This window comes from Triticum dicoccoides, chromosome 3A (assembly GCF_002162155.2).
Source record: "Triticum dicoccoides isolate Atlit2015 ecotype Zavitan chromosome 3A, WEW_v2.0, whole genome shotgun sequence".
Taxonomy (NCBI): domain Eukaryota; kingdom Viridiplantae; phylum Streptophyta; class Magnoliopsida; order Poales; family Poaceae; genus Triticum; species Triticum dicoccoides.
In genome coordinates this window covers 38,818,075-38,845,535 of record NC_041384.1, presented here as the reverse complement: position 1 = coordinate 38,845,535, position 27,461 = coordinate 38,818,075, and the positions used below count along the sequence as shown (strand labels likewise).

The 27,461-nt window shown below is 42.9% G+C and overlaps 1 protein-coding gene, 2 long non-coding RNA genes and 3 pseudogenes across 5 annotated transcripts; 4 read left to right on the top strand and 2 right to left on the bottom strand.

Moving 5' to 3' along the window:
* Nucleotides 1–2,709: 2,709 nt before the first annotated feature.
* On the top strand, nucleotides 2,710–7,855 carry LOC119266914 (mediator of RNA polymerase II transcription subunit 9-like). Its single transcript, XM_037548190.1, has 5 exons — nucleotides 2,710–3,031; nucleotides 5,614–5,676; nucleotides 5,988–6,068; nucleotides 7,324–7,382; nucleotides 7,468–7,855. Exons 1-5 carry the CDS (start codon nucleotides 2,849–2,851, stop codon nucleotides 7,529–7,531), a joined length of 450 nt encoding a protein of 149 aa, XP_037404087.1. The 5' UTR covers nucleotides 2,710–2,848; the 3' UTR covers nucleotides 7,532–7,855.
* Nucleotides 7,856–9,040: 1,185 nt separating this feature from the next.
* Nucleotides 9,041–12,993, bottom strand: LOC119266913. Of its 3 annotated transcripts, XR_005132197.1 has the most exons (4): nucleotides 12,651–12,993; nucleotides 11,971–12,025; nucleotides 11,445–11,590; nucleotides 9,041–9,524 (listed from the first exon to the last, which is right to left on the bottom strand). It is a non-coding gene; the product is annotated as an uncharacterized LOC119266913 (long non-coding RNA). The 3 variants fall into 3 exon arrangements; XR_005132198.1 differs by lacking the exon at nucleotides 11,445–11,590; XR_005132199.1 differs by lacking the exon at nucleotides 11,971–12,025.
* On the top strand, nucleotides 9,540–12,006 carry LOC119266912 (annotated as a pseudogene).
* A 2,099-nt stretch (nucleotides 12,994–15,092) lies between the features above and the next one.
* LOC119266911 lies at nucleotides 15,093–19,455 on the bottom strand. The gene is made up of 2 exons (XR_005132196.1): nucleotides 19,030–19,455; nucleotides 15,093–15,532 (listed from the first exon to the last, which is right to left on the bottom strand). It is a non-coding gene; the product is annotated as an uncharacterized LOC119266911 (long non-coding RNA).
* Nucleotides 15,977–18,362, top strand: LOC119266908 (annotated as a pseudogene).
* A 3,057-nt stretch (nucleotides 19,456–22,512) lies between the features above and the next one.
* On the top strand, nucleotides 22,513–25,165 carry LOC119266909 (annotated as a pseudogene).
* The last annotated feature ends 2,296 nt before the right edge of the window (nucleotides 25,166–27,461 follow it).

The following is a 27,461-nucleotide window of genomic DNA, read 5'->3' as shown; positions in this document are numbered from 1 at the left end:
TATGGATCGGCCCAATGGCAGTGGTGGCTAGCCTAATGCGCCTTAAGCGGGCAAGTGCCCGTTTCTTCATCTTTGGCAAAACCGGCGCACACCCGCTCCGTCCTAGGATTGGCCCATTTTGGTTTGCCAATTCTTCAAACGTCAAAAAATAGGCTTACGCGGAATTAGACACCTGGACCTCACGTTCCAATCCTAACCGCGATAACCACTGGGTCAACTCACAGCTCGTGCCTACCTACTCCTTTTCCTCTTTGTTTGTGCATCAACTTGCAACCCTAAAAAGATCAATTTCGGTTTTCCTTTTCTTTGGCCGGTTTTCTTCGCTTTTACTCTTTTTTTTCTTTCTTTTTTGGCCAGTTTTTATTCATGAACTTTTCCTTTAAAATCTGCACTCTTTTTTCAAATTCGTGATTTTTTCCAAAACTGATGAACGTTTTTCAATATCCACGAACTTGTTCAAATTCACGATTAAGAAAAAACGATGACCTTTTTCAAATTTGTGATTCTTTTCGAAATCTATGAACTTCTTTCCAAATCCGATGAACTTTTTTGAATTTGCGAACACGTTTTTGAATTTATGATTTTTTTTGAACTTTTCATGAACTTTTTTTAGAATTGAATAGTCAACAACCTGGTCAGTAGTGCATGGTCGCGGTCAAGAGTTAACTAGCAACCTGGGATCGGGCGACGGATTTTTCTTCAATTGATGAACTTTTTTTTCAAATCAATGATATTTTTTCCAAAATGGATGATTTTTTCAAATTCATGTTTTTTTTCAAAATCGATGATTTAAAAAAATGAAGAAGTTTTTCCAAAACCGATGAACTTTTTTCAAATTTGCGACCTCATTTTCGAATGTATGATTTTTTTTGAACTATTTTGTAAAAGTCAACCGTCAACAACCTGTTCCGTAGTGCATGGTCGCGGTCAAGAGTCAACTAGCGACCTGGGATCGAGGGACGAGCGACCCGAGCGAGCGAGGAGGAGCGACCCAATCAACCTTCTGCGTGGGCGCCTATTTTTGTGGATCGGCCATTAGCTCAAGCCCAAGATCGCACGCACAGTACCACACAAGGCTCTCCCACGATCACGAAACACATCCGATTTCGACCGGCGATGGCCACGACCTACCACCCGCGGCGGCGCTAGGGGCGGCGAGCCGGCGGCCTAAACCTCGTACAGGGAAGTGAACGACGGCAGCCGTGATGGAGGGCGCCTCCGGTCTCCGGACGCAATCTCCAATGCGCCGCATGATGGCTCACTGCACGCACGTCGCATCAACAACGTAAGGTAATCACATATTGATAATTTGATATCACTAGTTGGTACATAGTGTATTGTTTGTTGGATTGATTGATACATGCTATTAGCAAATACCAGAGGAATGAACCCCTGTAAAGAAAGCTGGAGTAGACCGGAGGAAACCTGTTATGATCAATCTTAAATTTTGTAATTTTTAAGAATGATAATGCACCACTGGAAAAGGTATTAGAAGGCAGGGTATCCTCTACTGGACATAATACTACCCTGACCTTAATTTAATTGATCTGTAAACTGCTGTACATCTCTTGTCACCTTGTCTTTCCATTAGTGCCCAGATTTGCTCTTCTCTTCTTACTGTAACAGACGGGTTAAATTTGTCCAACAAAATTGTGAAAAGGGGTGCGGCCGAAAGAAGAAAAAATTTCACTCTCGCCGTTGTCTTCGTCTCCCTATGTTTAAATCTTGGCTCCGTCCCCGGAGCTACCATTTGCAAAAAAGGTGTTGATGCTTGTGCCCATCCTGGTGTTACGTGTCTTGGACAAATGGAGTGCTAGCGTATCAGTTAAGCCTTTTGCAATCTAGTAGCGTCGTGCAACGAAACATCTGACAGATGAAAGTGAAACCACCCTTGTTTCCAAGTCATGCGCCGGCGAGGCTGGCTGTTCCCCTTCTCTCCGCCCCCACTACAGCGGCGTGAGGGTGGGGGAACCCCAGTTCTCTGATTCTGTCATGTAGATAGGTGTTGGGGTTGGTGTGCCGGTGGCGCCACCTGATGGTGGGGACGGCGTCGTGTGAAATAAGTGCTCCTGCTTGCTCCCCATCCTGGTGTGGTTGTTGACGACGCCGATGAGCTGGCGGCTTGATGACCTCGTAGATCTGTCGACCTGTGGAGGATAGGTGTTCCTGCTCTCCCTTGGGATGGATCAAGGTCGAGGTGGTAGCGGCATCGACCTTGAAGGGGATTTTGTGCTCTGGCTTCGCCGCTACGAGTCCTGGCACCAATATGGAGCCACAAGCCACAGAGGTTGGTCTCTTCTAGAGGATGCCAGATCTTCCTCCCTCTTGGTCGCTAGCGTAGGAGGCATCGTCTCTTCTTCGGTGGTACTTCGTCCTGCTTCATCTCTGGTGTGCTGGTCCTATAGGATGCTCTGGGGGAGCGGCGGCAGCGGTGCGGCGGCGCGGCTTCAGCCCGCGCCGGGATGCTGGTCGGTCGGTGCTCCAAGAACCCGATATTAATCTTCATTTTTTATGGGGTCTCTTTTGCAAATAAAACGTACCCCTCTTTTCCTAAATAGACTTTTTAGAGATTTCAATATGAACTACACAGGGAGTAAAATAAATGAATCTATGTTCTAAAACATGTCTATATACATATGTATATAGTCTATATTGCTTATATTTAGAAACGGAGGGAGTAAAAAACAAAAATACAGAGAGTAGAGTAGGTGGGCACCAGAAGGGGGTGGGAAGTGAAGGCCGTAGCACAGTAGTAGAAATTCCCCATTCTTCCTGTCAAATCCCTAGAACCCAAATCCTCGATCCAAATCACCACAGATCCGTCCAGCAGGAGGTGGGGAGGGAGAAGATGGACCATCACCACCCGCCGCCGCTCCCGCAGCAGCACGGCGACCACTACCGGCCGCTGGTGCTCTCTCCGCAGCCCGACCATGCCCACGCCCTTCAGTACCAGCAGCCGCCGCAGCAGCAAGCGACGCCGCCGCCGCAGCACCACCACCCCTCGCTCGCGTCCCACTTCCACCTCCTCCACGTAAGTTGCCATCCGTTTCTCCAGAAAGCCAGCATCTTCTTCGGTTACAAATCTGGTATCGAGCTGATTGGGATTCGTTGTTGGCCATTTCTTACTGTATTAGGTTTTCAGTATCAGGTTTAGTTTGAAGATTGTATTATTACTCTGCACATGTGTACTGTGTCGAACATACTAGAGATAATCTGAGGATTATTCTTGAACAGTAGCGATCCTCTAGAAAAATCTGCTGATAGCTCTGGTACAGGCTGTTGACCATTCTGACATAATTGTTTTGTTATGAAAGCTCTGGTACTGGTTGTTCTTGTTCCTTCTTGAAAAATCTGTACGCCGTTGACTTCTGTATCATTAATCGATTCATGGCATGGGTTTACGGTTTCCTTAAATATACCTCTTGTACGGAAAGCCAACCGACATGGATTCGAAAACATATTTAAGTACTACTATAGGTACAAATTTTCTTGGCACATATTAACTTGGAAAATATTTAGCTGTATGATATGTTTGCAAAATGCCACTGCAAACAGAAACAATTCTCTGTACTAAGTACCTACTGCAAATATTTGTTTGTCTAAACACCATATGGACCTGCGGTAACCGCTGCCAAACTGCGATCCTGGTTGCTTGATCTGATTGTGGTTCGCCTGAGATATAATTTGCCAAACACTCATTCTGGGAAATGGTGAAATTAAATCATTTAATATACTGTAGTAATTAAACATCCACTTTTGGTTTTCAGTTTCATGTTAGTTTTTTTTTGCGAAGTTAGTTTTTAACATTGTATCGTTACTGTGCAGATGTGTATTGTGTCAATAGTACCAGAGACAATTATTCTTGAATAGTAGTACGTAATAGGATAGCTCTGGTACAGGCTGTCGCTCGTTCTGACATAATTATTTTGGTATATCATTCTTAACGGTTATACCAGATGTGGTTCTTGTTCCTTCCAAAATTTGTTCTGTATTCCGTTGATCTCTATATCATTAATCGATTCATGGCATGAACTTACATTGCCATTACATATACCTCTTGTATGGAAAGCTGACTGACATGGAATCGAAGACATAGTATCATAGTACCTCTGTAACTTTTTATAAGACGTTGTTAGAGTCTATGATAGTGTCAAAATAGGTCTTATATTAAGTTACAAAGGGAGTATTAAGTAATATGGGTACAAATTTTCTTGGCACATTTAAGTTGGATAATATTTATCTGTATGGAATTGCAAATATGGCATGATTGCAAAATGCCATTGCAAACAGAAACAATCCTCTGTACTAAGTACCCACTGCAGATGTTTCCTTGTCTGCACACCATATGGACCTGCGGCAACCCCTGCCAAACTGTGATCCTGGTTGCATGATCTGATTGTGGGTCGCCTGGGATCTCATTTTCCAGACAGTCATTCTGGGAAATGGCGAAACTAAATCATTTATTCGACAAAAGAAACCAACCTACAGACAACGTAGGTGGGGTGAGGATGCTTACTACTTGGCTATGCTGTCACTGCTGCAGTACGTCCGTCTCTGCTGCTGCAACATGGTTCATGTGTCACCTTTCGAGGAATCACTTATGAAGCATCTAGCTTGGAACATATTGGAATATAGTCCATTTCTGTTTTAAATAGAAGGTCTTGATGCTGTCAATGTCATATCAAGGCAGATTTGTGATTGGCCAACCATAGGTGCTGGCATTGTGAGAGTAGATGGACTATGTTGAAGAATACAACAGTGGGGCTGTAATGATGGAATAGAAAAAAAAATAATGTTTAGGTTAACAAGGGGAACACAATTTTGAAGCTAGGCCTATTAAATGAGAATATCATGGTGTCATTATAGAACTTTGTTAAGATGGTGATAACATTTTGTGACCATCACATTTTGTAGTTGCATCAAGAGAGAGGCTTGTTTTCTTTGCAATATTGTTTTAACAACCAAGGTTTTTGTAATCGTTTCCCTTTTTTTACTGGGGGCCACCGGTAAAACCTATTCCCCAAAAATACCGGAAATCTCGGTGTTTAACTGCCCGAAAAATTCTAAAGAAATTTGAGTTATTATTTTTTAGTAATGGAATAAATATATTTATACCCTATATACAACTGAACTCAAACGAAGTGGTGGTGAGATGGTCGGCATGGAACCTGCTTAAGCCGAGCTCTTGAGCTCGAGTCCTTGGAGCTGCTTTTCACTTTTACCTTGTTTTGCCTCGGTTGGTCCCTCACTGCAGTGATAGTAAAAAAAATGGCGAAAAATCCGAGGCGTGGGAATTCGACCCCATCACCACCGCGGACACCCGCGGCTTGCACGATACCGCGTATCACTCCAACACCCGCCTGTTTACGTCAATACTGGCATCCTTAGTAGTACTGGTTCCATTTTTTACGTTCAAATTTAAATCCAAAATTTTCCGGCCGTTAACCGTGTTTCTTGGAGGGGGTTACCGGAAAAAACGACCGAGAGAAAAAAGCCATGTTCAAAACTAGCACATCTTAGCAATAAAGCTAACCATCATTTTCTTATGTTTGTTAAAGTACTAAGCAGTATGGTTGATGATTCTTTTATTTGTTTTTTTCCTTGCTATATCAGTTGGTGACAAGATTAGGTGATGCGATTGCAACAGGCGCAAGGGATCAAGCTTTTGATGCATTGGTAAGAATTTTGTATAGTCTCTTATTTTCTTTTGTTGAAGAAATAATGATGTGATAGTGGTAGTATGGTAGATGACTGTTTCTGGTCTAAGAAAAGTTACATATTCAGTTCATTTAATATGAAAAAATAATACGATAGAATTAAACTATTTAACTCCAGAGATTTTAGGATGTTTTGGTCTCATACTTATCTGTCCCAAGTAAATAAACTATACTATCTTCGTATTGAATTGTGCTTTTGTAGAATTTTGAATATGATTCCTCAGAGCATGGTAGTCTAGTAACCTGAGTTGTTTTTATTTGTTTATGCAGGTTGAAGAATTGACCAGTCAATTCGCCAGGAGCCAACAGTTATTGAACTCCATTTCAGGAACACTAAGCTCAAAATCTGTTGTAAGTTTCTACACATGACTTCATATGTAGTAGCTTTTCTGATAATGATAACAATAATTTAGTGTGACGATAGTTGATAGAAATAGAATACTGTTTCAAGTTTCAACTAGATGGCATGTTACTTTTGTCTAATCTAGTTAGGCTAAACTGCAGGGATCACATGCTAGACAGGTTAGTTTGGTTGTAAATATAATATACAATATATGAATATTGTGGACCCATTTGTAGAATTACCAAAATGCACCCAAAGTTCTAAAGTGTTAAGCCTGGTAGCTTGAAAGTTGAAACACTAGCAGATCGGTGGAGCAGCTTAGTCATACCCTGGTTTTTCTTTCTCTCCTGAAAGGACCAGGAACCTGATATTTTAAGCCAAATACTGTATTTGTTATAGAAATGAAGCTATTTCAAGTTTGGAACTCAAAATAGATGCCCTTTTAGAGTTGGGCACAGGATTTAAGAGTATGTGAAATGTTGATATTGTCCATCTCTTTCTCATCCCAAGGGCATTAAATTGCCTTGTTTTTCCTACGCAAAGCAAAGCATGCAAATGCAACGACAGGAGGAGTTAATTAGCTATTTTCTTGATGACATTGACGAAGGGCAAAGAAGGAACACAGCTAAAACTAAATTATAAGGGTAAAGAACAAAAAAATTAAGAGGCTGAAAGGACATCCATTTTGATATGGACTGAGTATTGTTTTAGTTGCATTAATGTAATCTAGACATCTCGTCACAGTTACGCGAGTAACTTGCACACTAGGCGATCTTCTATTTTTGTGTTCTTCGAAATATAATCTACCAATATTAAATTGTTAATATTTGATAGATATGCAATAAGTACGGAGGTAATATCCATATTTGTAATAATCGACTCTCATTGACAATGTACACGTAATCCCAGAAATGTTCCCAAAAAATTCATAGTTTGCCATTGTAAATTTGGCGATTTCTACATAACCTCTTGCCTTGTAAAGGATTTAGCCACAACTCTATTTATGACTTTTTGGCTGGTTTATCTTTGTATCAGCTATTAACTTGGGAGAAATATTCAGTTCTCATTATTCTGACCATGGTTATCTTACTAATGGTGTGTGTAACTCTAGGTGCTTTTGCGGTTTGAAAGATGACATAATTCTTATGGGTCTCACCAGTGAATCCTGACCACTCACGTAAAGTACTGACCAGCTAACGCCACAAATAGTTCCAACCCTAAGCCCCGATTCTCACGGAAAGTATTTCCTTTTGTTGCCAACAGACGGTTGAAGGACAAATGCAAAGTTTGGAAGAAACCCGTCAGCTGCTTGATCAAAGAAAGTAAGTGCTCCATTCGTCAACGCAACGTGCCAACAATTTTTGTGATTCAGTAGAGTTCTATCCTAACCATTGCCATATTTACCAGGGATTTGATCGCGAAATACAAAAGCTCGGTGGAAGACCTCCTTAAGGGGGATCCAACAAGATAAAAAAGGCTCTGACAGTCAGACCCTCAGAACATTAATTATGATGGAGCCCGTCGCCACCACCGCCTGAAATAAATTCCTCATCGATGCGTCTTATCATGTAAACATGCTTGGAGTAGTCTGTGGAGTAAGGGACATGTGATTTCGAAGTTGTGGTTACAAAGCTGGATTTGTGTGTTGGGTGTGTGTATTTTGAGTTTTATGAAGTCATGGTCGAGTCCGCGTAATATGGACCAAGCATATATGCATGAACGTCCCGAATTCGGATATTATGCACTGAACTTGTTTGGTGCATGTAATGTGATAATCCGGGGGCAATTCTGATCAGTTAGATAGTACTCCCCCTGTCCCAAAATATAAGAACGTTTTTAACACTACACTAATGTCAAAAACGTTCTTATATTATGGGACGGAGGGAGTAGTAATTTTTATTCAGACAAGTTTGATGCTATCTACTTAATAATTTGCTGGAAATACGTGACAATCCTACCAACTCTAGCAGATTCCTTAAAACAGCCTCATCTTCGTAAAAAACTGTTTTCATGGAGCATCGACTGCAAAAGAAAAACTAGCAGAGTACAAATTTTCTTTTTGGGTGCATATTTCATATTTTGGCCCCAGCTTTCATATTTGGAGCAGCTTTCCTATTTGGAGTTCTGGAGGATTCGAACCTGAATGAAATTTCAGCCCCAAGCTCCAGCACCATTGTGTTAGATGCAAGGCGATGCCACAGCGTACGCTCCAGAAGACAAGCTGTTCGCTTTCATTTTCAATTGGACCAAAATTTAGGGGTCATGTATTTTATACACATGACACTCTTTGAGTACTCCCTCTGTAAAAAAATATAAAAGCAAACAGATAAAATGTTTATGCGTGTGAAACAAACTGTTTAACAACTTATAAAATCTTGTTTCGCCGGTATGTTACAGAAATATTTAAAAAATGTTCCGCCATACATGGAATATGTTCATGTATTTACGAAAAAAAATGGTCGAGTAACTTGTTGAAAATTTCCTGTACTCTTCAAACAAAGAGGAAAAAACTCTTACCGTTACATTAATATTCTTTTTCCTTGTAAACTTAACAATTGCTGCACCTACTTTTAAAAAAATAATTATGTTTCATTATCTTATAGATTTCTTTAACCTACTAAGCAACACTGGCTTAAGTCTTCAACATAGGATAAGCATTGCATTCCAAGTTTTAAAAAAATTGAAAAAAATAACTCCTTTTCTGTTAGGTTGAAGACGCCCATGCCTGGTCAAAATTTTGATTCAACCGGGGACATACAACTACTATTTTCATGAAACGACAGTACTTCAAATCATTTGAACTGTTTTTGTTTCAGTTGTCTTAGTTTTCCTTTCCTCTGAATATCATTTGTTGCTGAATTTAATTCCACCGTTCCTGATGAGTTTTTTTTATACAGCGTCCGTGACATAATTTATGTGTGAGTGTACCATGCTCCAGTAGAAAAACACAGGAAGAATAAGCAGCACGATGAACCAGAGAGAGAGAGACAAAAATAGCCACAAAGAGAGACTAATTAGTAATTATCCTCAACGAATGGGCTGCTGAATGGTGATCTACAACATGCTTTCTTTTGTGGCCTTGATGAGCTCCTCTATTCCTCCAAATCTTTTCACTTCCAAAAAGCTTGGCTTACTTGACAACTTGTAGTCGAGATAGCTGGATTGAAAATGAAATGACTACTGTACACCCCAACCACAAAAGTAATGCACGAGACATCCTGTCCCCCCTCACAGTTGCCGCCATTGTTGACCTCCAATCCTCGAGCTGCTTCGGCGCAGCTGCCGCTGCCGCTGCCGCTGACCAGCTCCGCTCGCCGGCCCCCATGATCCTGTTCCATAGTGATCTCGACCCCAGATTATAGCCTTCGCGTTGCTGCCCCAGCGCCCCTCCAGGGTCCAGTGCTGCAGGTGATCTGGCTGTCGCGGCATGAGCATATACATCAGATTAGACCAGGAATGAACACCTGAAACAAAAAAAAATATCATGGAGTAATACAGTAAAAGCTTTCTTTCACAAAAAAATATGTCGACGATATGTTTGCACTGTTGTAAGCAAAAAACATGTACTGTCAACGGTTTGCATGTATGGTAACCTGGTAAGGATGTTCAACAAGAGGTTGAAAGGAGCTAAGAAGAAGTAAACAGCTAGCACAAGCAGCAATCAAGTCGTGGGCCTGTCAAACTGTCTGTATCAGAGGACAGCTAACAGTGAGTTAGGCCATACGCTGCTGACCGTAGACCGTTGAACATTTTCAACACGCAGATATTAGAAAAGTATACACTGATCCAGACCTCCATTCCATTCCTCCTTTATCATCTCATCCAAGAGGGGTCATATTACCAGACGACACAGTTGGCAGTTATGGGTACCTCCCCCCTGAGTCTCCACCACCCACCTCCCCTCCTCCTGCTCCGCCTCCTCCTCCTGCCATTCGTCACCACCCAAACCATACTGAACATCACCAACCGATGCCCCTACACCGTATGGCCGGCTGCTTTGCCTGTGGGCGGCGGCATGCGGCTGGACTCAGGGAAGACATGGACCCTCCAGGTGCCCTCTGACACCCGTGGAGGAAGAGTGTGGGCGCGCACAGGCTGCTCGTTTGACGGCAAAGGCAATGGGTCATGCCAGACAGGCGACTGCGAAGGCTTGCTCGCCTGCAAGATAGATGGTCAGGCACCCGTCACGTCTGCTGAATTCTCGCTAAACCAGTATAACAACAACAGTTTCTTTGGCAGCTCCCTCGGTCAGGGCTTCAACGTACCCATGGAGTTCTTGCCAATGCCGGTCAAGGGACAAGGAGGACCAGGGTGCAGAAAGGGGCCCCACTGTGGGGCCAACATCACGTCACAGTGTCCGAGCGAGCTCAAGGCACCGGGAGGCTGCAACAGCGCATGTACAGTGTTCCAGGAGCAGAATAATGGTATGTACTGCTGTTATGAGAGGGAATGTGAACCCAACAAATACTCGGCCTTCTTTGTGCGGATGTGCCCGGAGGCAATAAGCTACTCCAGTGATGCTGCCACAGATACTTCATTCAGCTGCCCATTTGATACCGACTACCAGGTCATCTTCTGCCCACCGGTCAATCTAACGTCTTCACCTCCAAGTCCTCCTAACACAGCTGATCTTAGGCCACTATATTCACCTCCAAGTCCTCCTAACTCAGCTGATCTTAGGCCACTACGCAAAGGATCCTCAATAGGCACTTCTGTTTCAGTTGCAATTGCAGGTGCCATAGGTTTAATAATCGTCACATTCATCTTTTTCATCATACGTCGAAGAGGAACACGACGACACCATGAGATGACAGATGAGGAGGCAGAGTTTGATCAGCTACAAGGAACACCAATGAGGTTTACGTTTCAACAGTTAGAAGCAGCAACAGAGCAATTCAAGGACAAGCTCGGGGAAGGAGGATTTGGGTCTGTTTTCGAAGGGCAGCTAGGCGAGGAAAGGATTGCGGTAAAACGTTTGGATCGAGCTGGTCAGGGAAAGAGAGAATTCTTGGCGGAGGTTCAGACAATCGGTAGCATTCATCATATCAATCTGGTGAGGCTGTTTGGCTTCTGTGCAGAGAAATCCCATAGGCTCTTGGTTTATGAGTATATGCCAAAAGGATCCTTGGACAGGTGGATCTATGGTCGACATGAAAATAGTGCTCCTCCGTTAGAATGGAGGGTGCGATGCAAGATTATCGCTGACATAGCTAAGGGTCTGTCTTATCTTCATGAGGATTGCATGAAGAGAATTGCTCATTTGGATGTCAAGCCACAAAATATCCTCTTAGATGATGACTTCAATGCTAAACTTTCCGATTTTGGACTATGCAAGCTCATTGATAGGGATATGAGTCAAGTGGTTACAAGAATGAGAGGCACACCTGGTTATCTAGCCCCTGAATGGTTGACATCACAAATCACGGAGAAGGCCGATGTCTATAGCTTTGGCGTTGTGGTCATGGAAATCGTGAGCGGAAGAAAGAACCTCGACACTTCCCTGTCTGAAGAGAGCGTCCATCTTATTACCCTATTGGAAGAAAAGGTGAAGAACAATCACTTGGAAGATTTGATTGACAAGAGCAGTAACGACATGCAAGCACACGAGCAAGATGTGATTCAGATGATGAAGCTCGCGATGTGGTGTTTGCAGATTGACTGCAAAGGAAGGCCTAAAATGTCCGAGGTGGTCAAAGTCTTGGAAGGTACCATGGATGCAGAGAGCAACATAGATCATAACTTTGTCACAACAAATGAACCAAATTTCGGTATTGCTGGAAATGTGAACTCTTCAGCTCCACCTGTAGCCTCAGATGTATCGGGTCCAAGGTGAAATGCGACAATCCCAGCAAGACAGACAGTACGATTATGAGCAGATGATGTTCTGAAAGTAAAAGACCTGTCTGCTACCTGTATCTTTTCCAAGCAGTACAATCTGAAGCTGCTTATCTTGAGTTAATTTTACCTGCAAAATGTTTTAATATTAAAAACCTTCTTGTTCTACAGCAAAGAACTTATTTTATTCTACAGTTTGTTCAGTTTCTCGCTGTAATGCAGACCTGTTTCCAATTATTCTAGTTGAAATTAATAGCATGTTCCAAAATGCTCCTAGCTCCAATAAATGAAGATAAATTGACAGAATGAATTGAATTACATCGTAGGAGTAGGAATAACTAACACAGAACAATTAGAAAGTTAGAAACCACAAGTGCTTTTATGTTCTCCCAATTTCCAGTGTAGTCACGAGCCCTGCTTTAAGCTGTTTGGGTGCAAACGGGTGTTTGAGAAAAAACTACCAGCGAGTCTTCATTACAAGGTAATGCTGTGCTTAGGAAGTGTACCATATACTCCCTCCGTTCCAAAATAGATGAACCAACTTTGTATTAACTTTAGTACAAAGTTGGGTCATCTATTTTGGAACGGAGGGAGTATGTCATATAAGATTCAATTCAGTTAGCCTGTAAGGCGCAGGGCATCGCACGTTGCAACAGCTCGCAACTTGGCGAGTCTGTACACGAGAAGCCAGCCATAAACTACTTCCCTGCTCATGGAGTGAAAGATCCACCGTGCCTAGCACGTATCGCGCTTACCGTGCCAATGGTGCGCCCCCTCTGGATTATTCCTCTGAGCTCAGTAGACTCAGGCTCTTCGCCTCGCCGCCGAGCGCTCAGAATCCTTGCACGAGTAGTTGATTAGTAGGAGGATCCACAAATCTGTAGTTGATTGGAGTACCTGCGAATCAAACCTATCGATGCGGTGGCCGCTGCCGGCAGTGAGCTACCGGAGACGGCAGGGGGGAGGGGGTGCCACAGGAGCGCAGGGACGACCGGAATCCATCAGAAGTGGGAATATGGTCCACCGGAGCGGCAGCATCCGCCGGGCAGTGCGGCGGGGGCGGCGGAGGAAGGGGACGGGCCCGGCCGATTTTCTCTCTGGCCGGTCTGGGCCACGAACACGTTGGGCCGCGTTGTCTGGCCCTATCAAGTCCAGGTGGGCTTTCGCTTGACCTGATATCATGATCCAGCTTGTTTGCCTCAAAATAAAATAAAAATGCTTGTTTGCTCCACATCCTCGTACTAGATAGCCGTTGACTTGTTCTTGTCCATAAGTCTGATCTGGTATCATGTTATGTTAAGATTTGTCTTCAGTCAGACGTTGTAAAGTTTTGACTAAGTTTATAAGAAAAGTCATCAACATTCATAATACCAAATCAATATTGTTAGATGTATCACGTAATTAATCAACATTCATAATCTCTTTTCTAGACCATCTAGCAAATTTTACTTTTATGGACCATGTCAAATTTTTTATTTTGGATCATGTTTTTTTAAATTGAACCATAGAAAAGTTATTGTTTGAATCATGGCAAAGTTATTTTTTGGACCATGGAAAATTTTATAATTTATACCATATACCAAATTTATTTCTTGAACCATGACAGCTTTATTTTTTGAACCATATCAAATTTATACTTTTGGACCATGGAAAATTTATTGTTCAAACCATGGCAAAATTTATTGTTTAAACACATGGAAAATTTATATTTGAGACCATGATAATTTTTGGGACCATGGAAAATTTATTGTTTAAACCATGGCAAAATTTATTGTTTAAAACATGGAATTGTATTTTAGACTATGATTAATTTTGGGACCATGGCAAAAAAATTAAACAATGCCAAACTTATTGTTTGGACCGTGGCGAAATTTTTTTGTACACATTAAGGCAACTTTTAATTCATACAACATCACAAATTCTGTTTTCAATATTATTTTTCAAAACATGGAATTTGTTGAACAAAGCATGGTAAATTCTTTTTGGTATATCATAGAAAATTACTAGACATCCCATGGAAAATTTATTTTCATTATAATTTTTCACCAGTTTTCTTTTCAATATTTCTTTTACCATCATCTTATACTTAATATTAACTTAGGCACAAAAATAATTGTTAAGTATTTTCTTCTATATGTCAAGTTCTGTCTTTTTTTTAGTTTAATAACTGCTCTGACTTGATGTATTATATTTTTTGGACAAGCATGGCATTTTTGTGTGCCTTACATTACACATGATTTATTTATTTTAAAAAATATGTGGTACTTTTATTCTGTAGAGCATGACAACTTTTTTTTTGCCGGGTAGCTAAACATATTTTTGTTTATTTTTTGCCATGTGACCTTTTACATGACAAAATTAGTTTGCCATGCATGGAAAAATTTACTTGCTTGTATCATTGCATTTTGTTTGTTTTTCTTCTTTGTTCCTGTCATTTATTTTGTGTGTAATCAGGCTGCAAGGCCTAGTAAAGCGGCCTGTCTGGGCTTGTTCGCTCCGGGGTGGTTCTCGTTGCGAATGAAACTGTTCACCCGATCGAATCCCAAGGGAACGATTCGTTCGCGAGGATTTCTCCCCTGGAGAACGATCGCTGGTTATTCGTGTCCATACCTGAAAGTCGTTTAGCAGGTACTCCCTTCATTCCAAAATATAGTGCACCCGCGCTTTCCGAGATTCAACTTTGACCATAAATTTAACTAACGAGACCGACTGCGGCGGAAGAAAAGATTATATAATTGAAAACTTCTTTTAAATACGAATTCACTGCTATAACTTTTATTCCCGCCGCAGTCTGTCTCGTTGGTTAAATTTATGGCCAAAGTTGAGGCATGAAAATAAAGGAAAAACTATATTTTGAAACGGAGGAAGTAACTAAATTCTTGTCAAGCAGCGAACCACAATTCTGTCAACTGTGCAACCAAAAACACTCGCGATAACCTCAGGTTTGGCGCAGAAAAATGTACAAAAAGAATTACCAAAATTACTTTCCGCTGGGTAATACGGATATTCACAAAAAAGACAAGGTTTCTGCCACCCTCGTCAGCACGCAAAACATAGAGTTATGGTTGACGGCCAGTCAACGAGGCATCCATCTGCTTCCATGCAGCTGCCCACCGCTGTCAGCTTCAGCTTGACCCCAACCACCAGCTACATTTTGCAAAGTGGTCTTCACTTTTTCTTTTTCTTTTTGAAACGAAGGTAAAAGATTTGCTTCATCTATTAATTAAAAAAGAATAGAGTTTGTTGTGTTACAGTAAGGCATTACAACACACCGTCAATACAAAAGTCATTACTCTCCTGGCATCATAGTACCCAAGTGTTTGGCACCTGACCCAAACCGCCGCCTCAACCTTGATATTGCTAAGCAGGACCATCGGCGGGGCGCTTTTTTGAAGGAAGACGCGTGCATTTCTTTCGTTCCAAATTGTCCAAGAGATAAGCATGGTTAATGAAGCCATCACCTTCCGGTTTGGAATGTTGTTGTCAGATTGACTCACCCACCAATAGTTGGTGGACTGGAAGAGATGCCAAGTGGAGGCGTCGAGATGTCCTAGCTGTAGCCATCCCTTTTATCATTTCCCACAATCTGACTGTGTATCACACTTGTAGAAGAGGTGGTCTTCACTCTTGACCGTTTCTGTCGCAACAAAGCATGGAGCGGATCATCAGGAAGGAAGAGAGTCATGCAACCCAACAAATTTCTAAAATACTCTATGTGAACACACACACAAAAAAAGCCAACTCTCTGATGGTGAAATTTACCAAACAGCCTGTTTTATTCATGTGAAAACACATATGTAATATTTGCTCAGATTCGGCACCGTGTGTGCATATTCCTTGCAGCCAAAATCATCAAACGCGTTAATTCTACGGATGTACAGATGCAATTCCTCCTTTTTGGAAGACGCACAGATATATAAGTGATTATAAAAAATAGAGTTGGTGATGATGGTGTGCCTGCCATCCTACAATATAGGCTGTCTGATTTATATCTGGCGGATAGGAAGGAAACTATGGCAATTTTGCAAAAAGATACCCACACCCCTCTCCACATTTACAAATAAGGCCTTCCCTCGTTCATCCTTTTGTCCCACAAGATAAACTATTCATACAAATGCATCTTGATGTTCTGTGCAACGCATGAGCATCTTGCTAGTATAAGTGATTTGTAAGCAGACAAGTTCCACAATCAAGTCTGGTCCTATCAAACAGTTCTCATGTCAGGCTGTTGTATGTTGACCGTTGAATTATTCCACACGCACATATTAGACAAGTACACTAATGCAGGCATCTCTTCCTCCGTTATCATCTCACCCAAGAGGAGTCCTGTTAGCAGACGGCACTAATGGCAGTTAGAGGTATCTCCCTGACTCTCCACCTGCTCTTCCTCCTCCGCCTCCTGCTCCTCCTGCCAGTCGTCACCACCCAATCCCAAACCATACTCAACATCACCAACCGATGCCCCTACACCGTATGGCCGGCCGCTTTCCCGGTGGGCGGCGGCAGGCGGCTGCAGCCTGGCAAGACATGGACCCTCAAGGTGCCCTATGACACCCGTGGAGGAAGCGTGTGGGCACGCACAGGCTGCTCGTTTGACGGCAAAGGCCACGGGTCATGCCAGACAGGCGACTGCCAAGGCTTGCTCACCTGCATGGGAGATGGTCAACCACCCTACACGTCTGCTCAATTCTCGCTCAACCAGTACAACAACAACAGTTTCTTCGGCATCTCCCTCTACCATGGATTTAACGTACCCATGGAGTTCTTGCCAATGCCAAGCAAGGGGCAAGGGGGGGTCAGGGTGCATAAAGGGGCCACACTGTGTTGCCAACATCACGTCACAGTGTCCGAGCGAGCTCAAGGCACCGGGAGGCTGCAACAGCGCATGTACAGTGTTCCAGGAGCAGAATAATGGTATGTACTGCTGCTATGGGACACCATGTGAATCCAACAAATACTCGGCCTTCTTTGTGCAGATGTGCCCGGAGGCAATAAGTTACTCCAATGATGCTATCATAGATACTTCATTCAGTTGTCCATTGTTTACCGACTACCAGGTCATTTTCTGCCCAACGATCAATCTAACGTCTTCACCTCCAAGTCCTCCTAACCCAGCTGATCTAAGGTCACTACACATAGAACCCGCAGTAGGCACTTCTGTTTCAATTGCAATTGCAGGTGCCATAGTTTTAATCGTCACATTAATCTTTTTCATCCTATGTCAAAGAAGAACTCGACGACACAAGGAGATGGAGGAAGAGGAGGCAGAGTTCAGTCAGCTACAAGGAACACCAATGAGGTTTACGTTTCAACAGTTAGAAGCAGCAACAGAGCAATTCAAGGACAAGCTTGGGGAAGGAGGATTTGGGTCAGTTTTCGAGGGGTGGCTAGGTGAGGAAAGGATTGCGGTAAAACGTTTGGATCGAGCTGGTCAGGGAAAGAGAGAATTCTTGGCGGAGGTTCAGACAATCGGCAGCATTCATCATATCAATCTGGTGAGGCTGTTTGGTTTCTGTGCAGAGAAGTCCCATAGGCTCTTAGTTTATGAGTATATGCCAAAAGGATCCCTGGACAAGTGGATCTATCGTCGACATGACAATACTGATGCTCCATCATTAGAATGGAGGGTGCGATGCAAGATTATCGCTGACATAGCTAAGGGTCTCTCTTATCTTCATGAGGAGTGCATGAAGAGAATTGCTCATTTGGATGTCAAACCACAAAATATCCTCTTAGATGACGACTTCAATGCTAAACTTTCCGATTTTGGTCTATGCAAGCTCATTGATAGGGATATGAGTCAAGTGGTTACAAGAATGAGAGGTACACCTGGTTATCTAGCCCCTGAATGGTTGACATCACAAATCACAGAGAAGGCCGATGTCTATAGCTTTGGCGTTGTGGTCATGGAAATCGTGAGCGGAAGAAAGAACCTCGACACTTCCTTGTCTGAAGAGAACATCCATCTTATTACCCTATTGGAAGAAAAGGTGAAGAACAATTGCTTGGAAGATTTGATTGACAAGAGCAGTAACGACATGCAAGCACACGAGCGAGATGTGATTCAGATGATGAAGCTCGCGATGTGGTGTTTGCAGATTGACTGCAAAGGAAGGCCTAAAATGTCCGAGGTAGTCAAAGTCTTGGAAGGTACCATGGATGCAGAGAGCAACATAGATCATAACTTTGTCGCAACAAATGAACCAAATTTCGGTATTGCTGGAAATGTTAACTCTTCAGCTCCACCTGTAGCCTCAGATGTATCGGGTCCAAGGTGAAATGAGTCAATCCCGAGAAGACAGACAATTAGATTATGAGGTGCTAAATGAAATGAGTGAAAGACTTGTCTGTTGTATCTTTCCAAATTATTACAATCTGAAGCCGCTTATGTTGAGTTAATTTTACCTGCAAAATGTTTGAATATTACGAACCTTCTTGTTTTACAGCAGAAGAACTTATTTATTCTACAGTTTGTTCAGTTTCTGTCTGTAATGCAGTTCTGTTTCTTGTTGTTCTAGTTGAAATTAATAGCATGTTCCAAAATGTTCCTAGGCTCCTAGCTCCAATAAAGGCAGAGAAATGGACAGACTGAATTAAAATACATTTTAGGAGTAGGGAATAACTAAGAAAGAACAATTAGAACCACAAGTGCTTTAAAGTTGTCCCAATTTCCAGTGTAGCCACAAGTGCTCCTACGGCTTTGCTTCTCTTTCCTCTGTTTTTGATACTAGCTTTTAGGCTTGGCTAGCTTAGTTTTTTCCCTACTTCTTTTGTTGGCTGGTTTTGTTTTGTATACGCTGCGGGCATACTGGTGTTCTCATTCTAATACAAGCGACAGCCGTTTCGGCGTGTGTTGGAGAGAAAAATTCCAGTGTGTTTTTATTGCACGGATACTGCTGTGCATACACAGAAAGCATATTTGTACACGAGAAGCCAGCCATAAACTACTTTCCTGCTCATGGAATGAAAGATCCACCGTGCCTAGCACGTATCACGCTTGACCGGATCATCTATGCTACTGCTCTGACCATGTAATGCTGGTATTAGTTATGATTACCAGGGTGTATGGCACATCAGATCTCACAAACATTTTTGCAATTTGATAGTACTAGTCAGGAAGAAGTTGCTGCTTACCGTGCCAATGGTGTGATTTCACGGTGCGTTCGATTAGCCGCTCGTCCCCTCTGGATTATTGCTCTGATAGGCTCAAGCTCTTCGCCTCGCCGGCGAGCGCTCGGAATCCTTGCACGAGTAGCTGATTGGTAGGAGGATCCACAAATCTGTACTACTCCTAGTTGATTGGAGTACCTGTGAATCAAACCTGTCGATGCGGTGGCAGCGGAGGCCGCTGCCGGAGACGGCAGGAGGGGGGAGGGGTGCTGGTACGGAAGAGTGGCGGCCTGCCACAGGAGCGCACGGACGACCGGAATCCATCAAAACTGGGGATATGGTCCACCGGAGCGGCAGCATCCGCCGGGCAGTGCGGCGGGGGCGGCGGAGGAAGGGGACGGGCCAGGCCGAGTTTCTCTCTGGTCGGTCTGGGCCACGAACACGTTGGAACTGACGCGTCAGTATGGGCCGTGTTGTCGGGCCATATCAAGTCCAGGTGGGCTTTCGCTTGACCTGATATCACGATCCAGTTTGTTTGCTCCTCAATCCTCATAATAGATAGATAGCCGCTCCTCCTGTTGTAGCCAAATCTGATCGCTTAGCCAACATGATAGCCGCTCAAAAAAAAAAATGTCTCAAAAAAAAAGATAGATAGCCGCTGACTAGTTCTTGTCTAAGTCTGAACTGTTCATGTTAGTTTATCAACAAGGTACCAGTTTAGGTATTTTTTAACTGTCAAGAAAAAACTGGTACCATGTTGTTAAATTTTGACATGGCGTCGCTCCTCCTGTTGTAGCCAAATCTGATCGCTTATACAGGATGTCTTCAGTCGAATGTTGTAAAATTTGAGCAAGTTTATAAGAAAAGTCATCAACATTCTCAATATTGTTAGATGTATCACGTAATTAATCAACATTCATAATTTCCTTTTTAGACCATTTGGCAAATTTTACTTTTATAGACCATGGGAAATTTTTATTTTGGATCATGGATTTTAAATTTTTTTTTGAACCATGGCAAAGTTATTTTTTGGACCATGGAAAATTTATAATTTAGAACATGGCAAAAAACTGGACCATGCCAAATTTATTTCTTGAAGCATGGCAGCTTTATTTTTTGAACCGTGGCAAATTTATGCTTTGGACCATGGTAAATTTATTGTTCAAACCATGGCAAAATGTATTGTTTAAAACATGGCAAATTTATAATTTAGATCATGATAAATTATTTTTGGGATCATAGCAAAAAAGTAAACAGTGGCAAACTTATTTTTTGGACCATGGCAAAATAATAATAATTACACACTAAGGCAACTTGTAATGCATACAACATCATAAATTCTGTTTTCAAAATTATATTTTTCAAAACATGACAATTTATTGAACAAAGCATGGTAAATTCTTTTTGGTATATCATATAAAATTACTTGAACATCCTATGGCAAATTTATTTTCATTAGACTTTTTCACAAGTTTTCTTTTCAATATTTCTTTTGCCATCATCTTATTCTTATACTTAACAATGGCAACTTAGGTTCAAACATAATTGTTATGTTCTTTTCTTCTATATGTTAAGTTCTGGCTTTTATTAGTTTCATGACTGCGTTGGCTTGCTGTAGTATATATTTTGTACAAGCATGGCATTTTTGTGTGCCTTACATTACACTTGATATATTTATTTCAAAAACATGTGGCACTTTTATCCTCTAGAGCATGGCAATTTTTTCCCCGTGTAGCTATACATATTTGGTAAATAAACATATTTTTGTTTATTATTGGCCATGTAACCTTTTACATGATCAAATTAGTTAGCCATGCATGGCAAAACTTGCTTGCTGGTATCATTGCATTTTGTTTGTTTTTCTTCCTTTTCCTGTTATTTATTTTTGTGTATAATCGGGCTGTGAGGTCTAGTAAAGGGGCTTGTCTCGGGGAAGAGGATTTGGAGCACCTGGGTGTTCCACCACCCTATATCAACATTAAGTTCAAAAAAATACTGAAATTTTTTGAACCCCCCTCTCCCCAGGGGATTTTGGAATATCAAAACCTAGGTGCCCAATGTACTTCCGTGTGAAATTTTGTAAAAAAAATACCAGAAAATATATCAGTGGCAAAAGAGATAAAAAAATCCTATGTATAGAAAAAAAATAGATGGATCGTAGGTCAGACTGTATTTTCTTCATCACGGATAAATTTCTTGGTATTTTTTCACAAAACTTCACATGGGAGTAGATTGGGCACTCGGGTTTGATATCCCAAGATTCCATGTTTATTGAATTTTCCTGGTATTTTTTGAATTTAAAATTCATACAGGGGATGGAGCACCCGGGTGCTCCTGTATATGTCCCCCTGTCTGGGCTTATTCACTCCGGGTGGTTCTCGTGGCGAACGAAACTGTTCGCTCGATCGAACCCCCGAGGAGAACGATTCGTTCGCGAGGATTCCCTCCCCTGGAGAACGATCGCTTGTTATTCATGTCCATGCCTAAAAGCCATTTAGATAACTAAATTCAAAGTAAGCTATTGGCGATGCTCTAAGGTCAACAAGCAGCGAACCACAATTCTTTCAACTGCACACAAAATGCACTCACGACAAGTCAAAGCCTTCAGATTTGGCACTGCAAAATGTACAAAAGAATTGCCAAAATTACTTTCCTTTGGATAATACAGATGTCAGCACACAAACCAGAGAGTTATGTGGTGAGTGAGACATCCATCTGCTTCCATGCAGCTGCCGACCGCAGAGTTTCTAAAATAAGAAATGACATGCCTGCAGTGTGTTTTATTCATGTGAAAACACACACAAAAATAAGGCATACTCTGTGATGGTGAAATTAACCAAACATTGTGTTTTTATTCATGTGAAAATACATATGTAATATTTGCTCAGACCTGGCACCGTGTCTGCATATTTCCTTGCAGCAAAAATCATCAAACACATTAATTATACAGATATGCAGATGCAGTTCCCCTTTTCCAGACATAATCTGCAAGCAAACAAGTTCCACAAGCAAGCCTGGTCCATTCCAGACAGTTCTCATGTAAGGCTGTTGTATGTTGACCGTTGAATTATTGAAATCTGAGCAAGCATGGCAATAATTTACCGTTGAATTATTCGACACACTGTATGTTCACCGTTGAACTCTTCCACACTCTGTTAGCTGTCACAGGAGCCCTACTGCAACTTTGCAACTCAGAGTGACTCTGATTCAGGTTAACGGGTGCAAGCAAGTATCATAACGCACGCACATGGCAGTGATGGCCGTCTCTTCAGCTCACCGCTGTCAGCTTCAGCTTGACCCCAACCCAACCACCAGGTGCTTCTTGCAAAGTGATCTTCACTCTTGACCTTTACTGTGGCAACAAAGCATGGAGCTGGAGCGGATCAGCAAGGAAGAAAGACGTGCAACACAGAAAGTTTCTAAAATAAGAAATGACATGCCGCAGTGTGTTTTATCCATGTGAAAACACAAAAAGAAAATCCTACTCTGTGACGGTGAAACTTACCAAACTGTGTGTTTTATTCATGTGAAAACACCTACGTAACACTCCCTCTGTAATCTTTTATAAGACGTTTTTAGAGTCCATGACGGTGTCAAAAAACGTCTTATATTAAATTACAAAGGTAGTATTTGCTCAGATTTGGCACCGTGTTTGCGTATTCCTTGCAGCCAAAATCATCAAACACGTTAGTTATACGGATATACGGATGCAATTTCCCCTTTTTTGGAAGCCACACAGATATAAATAATTTGCAAGCAAACAAGTTCAACAGTCAAGCCTGGTCCTATCAAAGCAGTTCCCATGTCGCTGTTGTATGCTGACCGTTGAATTATTCAACACACGAAATCCGGCCCCTGTCTGCTTATCCCACACAACTCTTTTACGCTGTTAGCTGCCACAGGGGAGCCCTATTGCAACTTTGCAACTCTGACCCTGATTCAAATCAACGGCTGCAGGGAAAAACCATGACGCAAATGGCAGCCGTGGGTGTCTCTTCACCGCTCCTCCTCCTCCTCTCCCTCCTCCTCCGTGCTGCCACCAGCGAGGCCACCACGTTTTACATCACCAACGGCTGCCCTACACCATATGGCCGGCGGCTCTGCCGATTGGTGGCGGCATGCAGCTCGACCCAGGCAAGCCCTGGACCCTCAACACGGGCGACAGCAACACCACGCGCCTGTGGGCGCGCACGGGCTGCTCCTTCGACGGCAATGGCACCGGGACCTGCCAGACGGGCGACTGCGGCGGCCTGCTCGCCTGCAAAGCCAATGGCCGGCCGCCCAACACCATCGCGGAGTTTCGGCTCGGCGGCTTCAGCAGCCAGGATTTCTTCGACATCTCCTCTGTCGAGGGCTTCAACGTGCCCATGGACTTCCTGCCGGTGCCGGCCAAGGGCGGGCCAGGGTGCAGCAAGGGGCCGCGTTGCGGAGCCAACATAACGGCGCAGTGCCCGACCAGTCTGAAGGCGCCGGGGGGTTGTAACAGCCCGTGCACGGTGTTCAAGCAGGATAGGTACTGCTGTACCGGGACTGTGGCAAGCAACTGCAGCACCACGGACTACTCCGACTTCTTCAAGAAGATGTGCCCAGATGCCTACAGCTACCCCATGGATGATGCCACCAGCACTTTCAGTTGCCCGGCCGGCACCAACTACAAGGTAGTCTTTTGTCCCCTGACCAATCAAGCAATACCGCCGAGTCCTCTGCCTGCACCCCCGGATGTGGTAACACCTAGTGGGCCAACAACCATGAAACCAAAATTCTCCACTGTAAGAACAGTAGTTGCAATTTTAGCTCCTATAGGCGGCTTCATCTTTCTGTTCCTCGTCACTTTCTATTTTTGTAAACGAAGAACCCAACAACGGCGTGAGATGGAGGAAGAGGAAGAGGAAGAGTTTGGGGAGCTACAAGGAACACCAATGAGGTTCACATTTGAACAGCTAAAGGCAGCAACCGAGCAATTCGCAGACAAGCTCGGGGAAGGAGGATTTGGGTCTGTTTTCAAGGGGCAATTTGGTGATGAAAGGATTGCAGTAAAACGTCTGGATCGATCTGGTCAGGGCAAAAGAGAATTTTCAGCAGAGGTTCAGACAATTGGCAGCATTCATCATATTAATCTGGTGAGATTGATTGGTTTCTGTCCAGAAAAATCCCATAGGCTCTTGGTATATGAGTACATGCCCAAAGGATCCTTGGACAGATGGATCTATTGTCGACATGACAAGGTTGCTTCTCCTCTGGATTGGAGCACGCGGTGCAAGATAATAACTCACATAGCTAAGGGCCTCTCTTATCTTCATGAGGAGTGCACAAAACGAATCGCTCATTTGGATGTCAAACCACAAAACATCCTCTTAGATGATGACTTCAATGCTAAACTTTCTGATTTTGGACTATGCAAACTCATAGACAGGGATATGAGCCAAGTGGTTACCAGAATGAGGGGCACACCTGGATATTTAGCTCCTGAATGGTTGACATCACAGATCACCGAAAAGGCAGATATCTACAGCTTTGGCGTCGTGGTCATGGAAATCATCAGTGGAAGAAAGAACCTCGACACTTCCCAGTCAGAAGAGAGCATCCATCTCATCACCCTATTGGAGGAAAAGGTAAAGAGTGATCGGTTGGTAGATTTGATTGACAATAACAGCAACGACATGCAAGCACACAAGCAAGATGTAATTCAGATGATGCTTTGTTGTAACAACATGCAAGTGGTGCTTGCAGATTGATTCCAAAAAAAGGCCTAAAATGTCTGAGGTGGTAAAAGTATTGGAAGGTACCATGACTGCAGACCTCAACATAGAACATAACTTTGTTGTAACAACACCAGCAAATTTTGGTAGCACAGGAAATCTGAGCTCTTCAGCTCCACCTCTAGCCTCAGATGTATCAGGCCCCAGGTAAAACAGAGACAATCATGACAAAGGTAGCCAATTAGATTGTGCGTAGAAGACTTATTTATGCAAGGCAAAAGCCATGGTCTGTTGTATTTTCTCAAATTATTACTATTCTTGAGTGTTGTACTGATGTTAACCTGCAGAATCTCAGTATTGCAAACCTTCCTCAGTTCACAACAGATGAACTCATTTTTACTCTGTTGAGTTCCACCTGTAGCGCAAATCTGATTTGAGCTATCATGGCTGAAATTACTAACAGGTTTTAAATTTCCCATTGCTCCAACAAAGCAGAGAAGTAAATTTGCAATCCGAGGGACAAACTAATAAACACCGATCAGTTGGTATGCTAGTTACCACAAGTGCCTTTATGTTCTGCAGCATTTCCACTGGGTATTTATGACATTAGGGACAGCTTGCTTTCCTCAAATGGAGAAAAGGTGGCTCAAGCCTTGTTGTAAGCTATTTACGAGAAAACTGCAAAATTCTACATGTATTGATATTGATAACCAAAAGTGTTGATAATTGATGAGATGTTTCTTCGTTCCTGCTTCCATTGACTTAGAGAATTTTTCTACATTTTCAATCCAAAGAATTCAGATTTTTAGCTTGCAAAGCTGTGAGTAGGAGGAGGAACTCAGATTGAAATGTAGCTTGCAAATTTAAGGAAGTAACAGTAAATTTCCTAGATTTGTCCAGAAACAACACACATATATCATTTTCATCAGTTAAGGTCACGATGCCGCACAGATCCTGGGTCTTGATCCATATTTCCTGGGTTTCCCCTCATATGGTTCTTACAAACCTAACACTAACCTAGCCTTTAATTAAACAACAATAGATTAATCATATTCAACACCGATGGGCGAAGGGAGGCACATAAAGGACCACATTTTCTGAACTTTGGAACAGTATCCTACAAGTCAGATGTTTACAGTTCTATTATGCTTTTTTTGCTGTATGTTAGCTTTCTTACTTTCTGCAATAAGTTGGTATGTCAGCTTTCTTGTAGAGTTCAGATGTTTACAAGTGTTGGTATGTTAGCTTTCTTGCTGTAAGTTGTAATATAATCATGAAGCAGATAAAGCAATGCCATTCATCAGATCATCCAGTAATTTGCAATGTTGGTGTGCGAGAACCGAGAAGTTGCTGCTCTTACTTTGAATTGCCATTCGTGTGATTCTTTTTTTACTGAACCACTCGTATGATTTATCCCTGCCCTTGCCCTTCAGGCTGCATACTTGTCTGCCCTGCAGCCTGCTGAAGAACTGGTATGTGAGCTGTTCATCTTCAAAATGTTGCACGGGTGATTAATTGACACGGGACTTACCTTTGTCGACGAGGAGGGATGAGACCGAAGACGACGGCGGCGAGGCGGCCCATGCCCCCCTTTCCCTTCCGGAGGCCGTCGATTAGGAACGGCGCGGCGGCGCGCGCCCCTGCAGATGGGATGCGGTAGAGAGATGCGATACTAGGGAGGGGAGGATTTCGCGGTGAGCAATGACGGCAGCGCGTGCAAGACGAGAGGCACGGTCCGGTTCGCCGGCGCCGCAGATGGGGGGCACCGCCGGCTAGTTTTTTTTAGGGGAGTTGGGGATGAGGACGAGCGAGCCCACCGCCGGCTAGAGTTGCATGGACAGCCCAGTACGCAGCTGAGCCCACCGAGCGAGTCCTGTCCTTTTCTTTTGTCTGCAAAAAAATGACTCCATAACCAGACTTTGTCTTGTTCTTAAAAATAAGCACACTTTGTCTTCACACAAAAACATAGAGACTTTGTCAGGGATTAATGTTCTTTTGCAGTGAAATAGGGATTCTTATTCCATTGAATAGGTTTACAGTCTGCTAATACAAGAGCATGAATAAACGCGGAGCACGTTGCGACAAACATAGTTAGTTAGGGAAAAAAATTATATGAGACCAGGTCTCATATAAATCAGGTGAGACCCGCCCTGATGAATGACATGTGGCATTCACAAATCACAAAGCATCTAATCTCTCCCCCCCTGATTTCAGGTGGGGGGTGGAGTGGATGCTTTGTGATTTGTGGATGCCACGTGTCATCCATTAGGATGGGTCTCACCTGCTAATCCGTGAGACCTGGTCTCATAGAATTTTTTTCCGTTAGTTAGGCAATGAGATACCATATTTTGCGATCTTGTTACCTTCATCACAATAAACTTCCGTTCTTCCAGCATTGCCTTTTTCTCTTAATGAAAAGCATCAGATCTTATTATAAAAATTAATTGGAAAAATACTATATAGCAATGGCGCAACATGTGTTGGTGCGTTATTAGTGTAATAGACACTAATGGCACACCAGACCCTCGATACGCCATTAGTAACAATTTTTTTTCTTTAAAAATACTAATGATCAATCAGGGCATAATACGCCATTATTATATTCTTTTTTGCAAAACTAATAATAACGCACCACAAACACCTCCGCACCCTTCCCGCCGAGCACCCCCGCACCCTCCCCCGCTCCACCACTATCACCGACCCCCCTCCCCGTACCCTTCCCTGCTTCACCGTCACCGACGACCCACCACACCCTCC

Coding starts and splice junctions, on each gene's coding strand:
- LOC119266914 (XM_037548190.1), top strand. CDS start 2,849: ATGGACCATCACCACCCGCCGCCGCTCCCGCAGCAGCACGGCGACCAC. Junction 5,677..5,987: donor ATCAAGCTTTTGATGCATTG/GTAAGAATTTTG, acceptor TTGTTTATGCAG/GTTGAAGAATTGACCAGTCA. Junction 6,069..7,323: donor CACTAAGCTCAAAATCTGTT/GTAAGTTTCTAC, acceptor TGTTGCCAACAG/ACGGTTGAAGGACAAATGCA.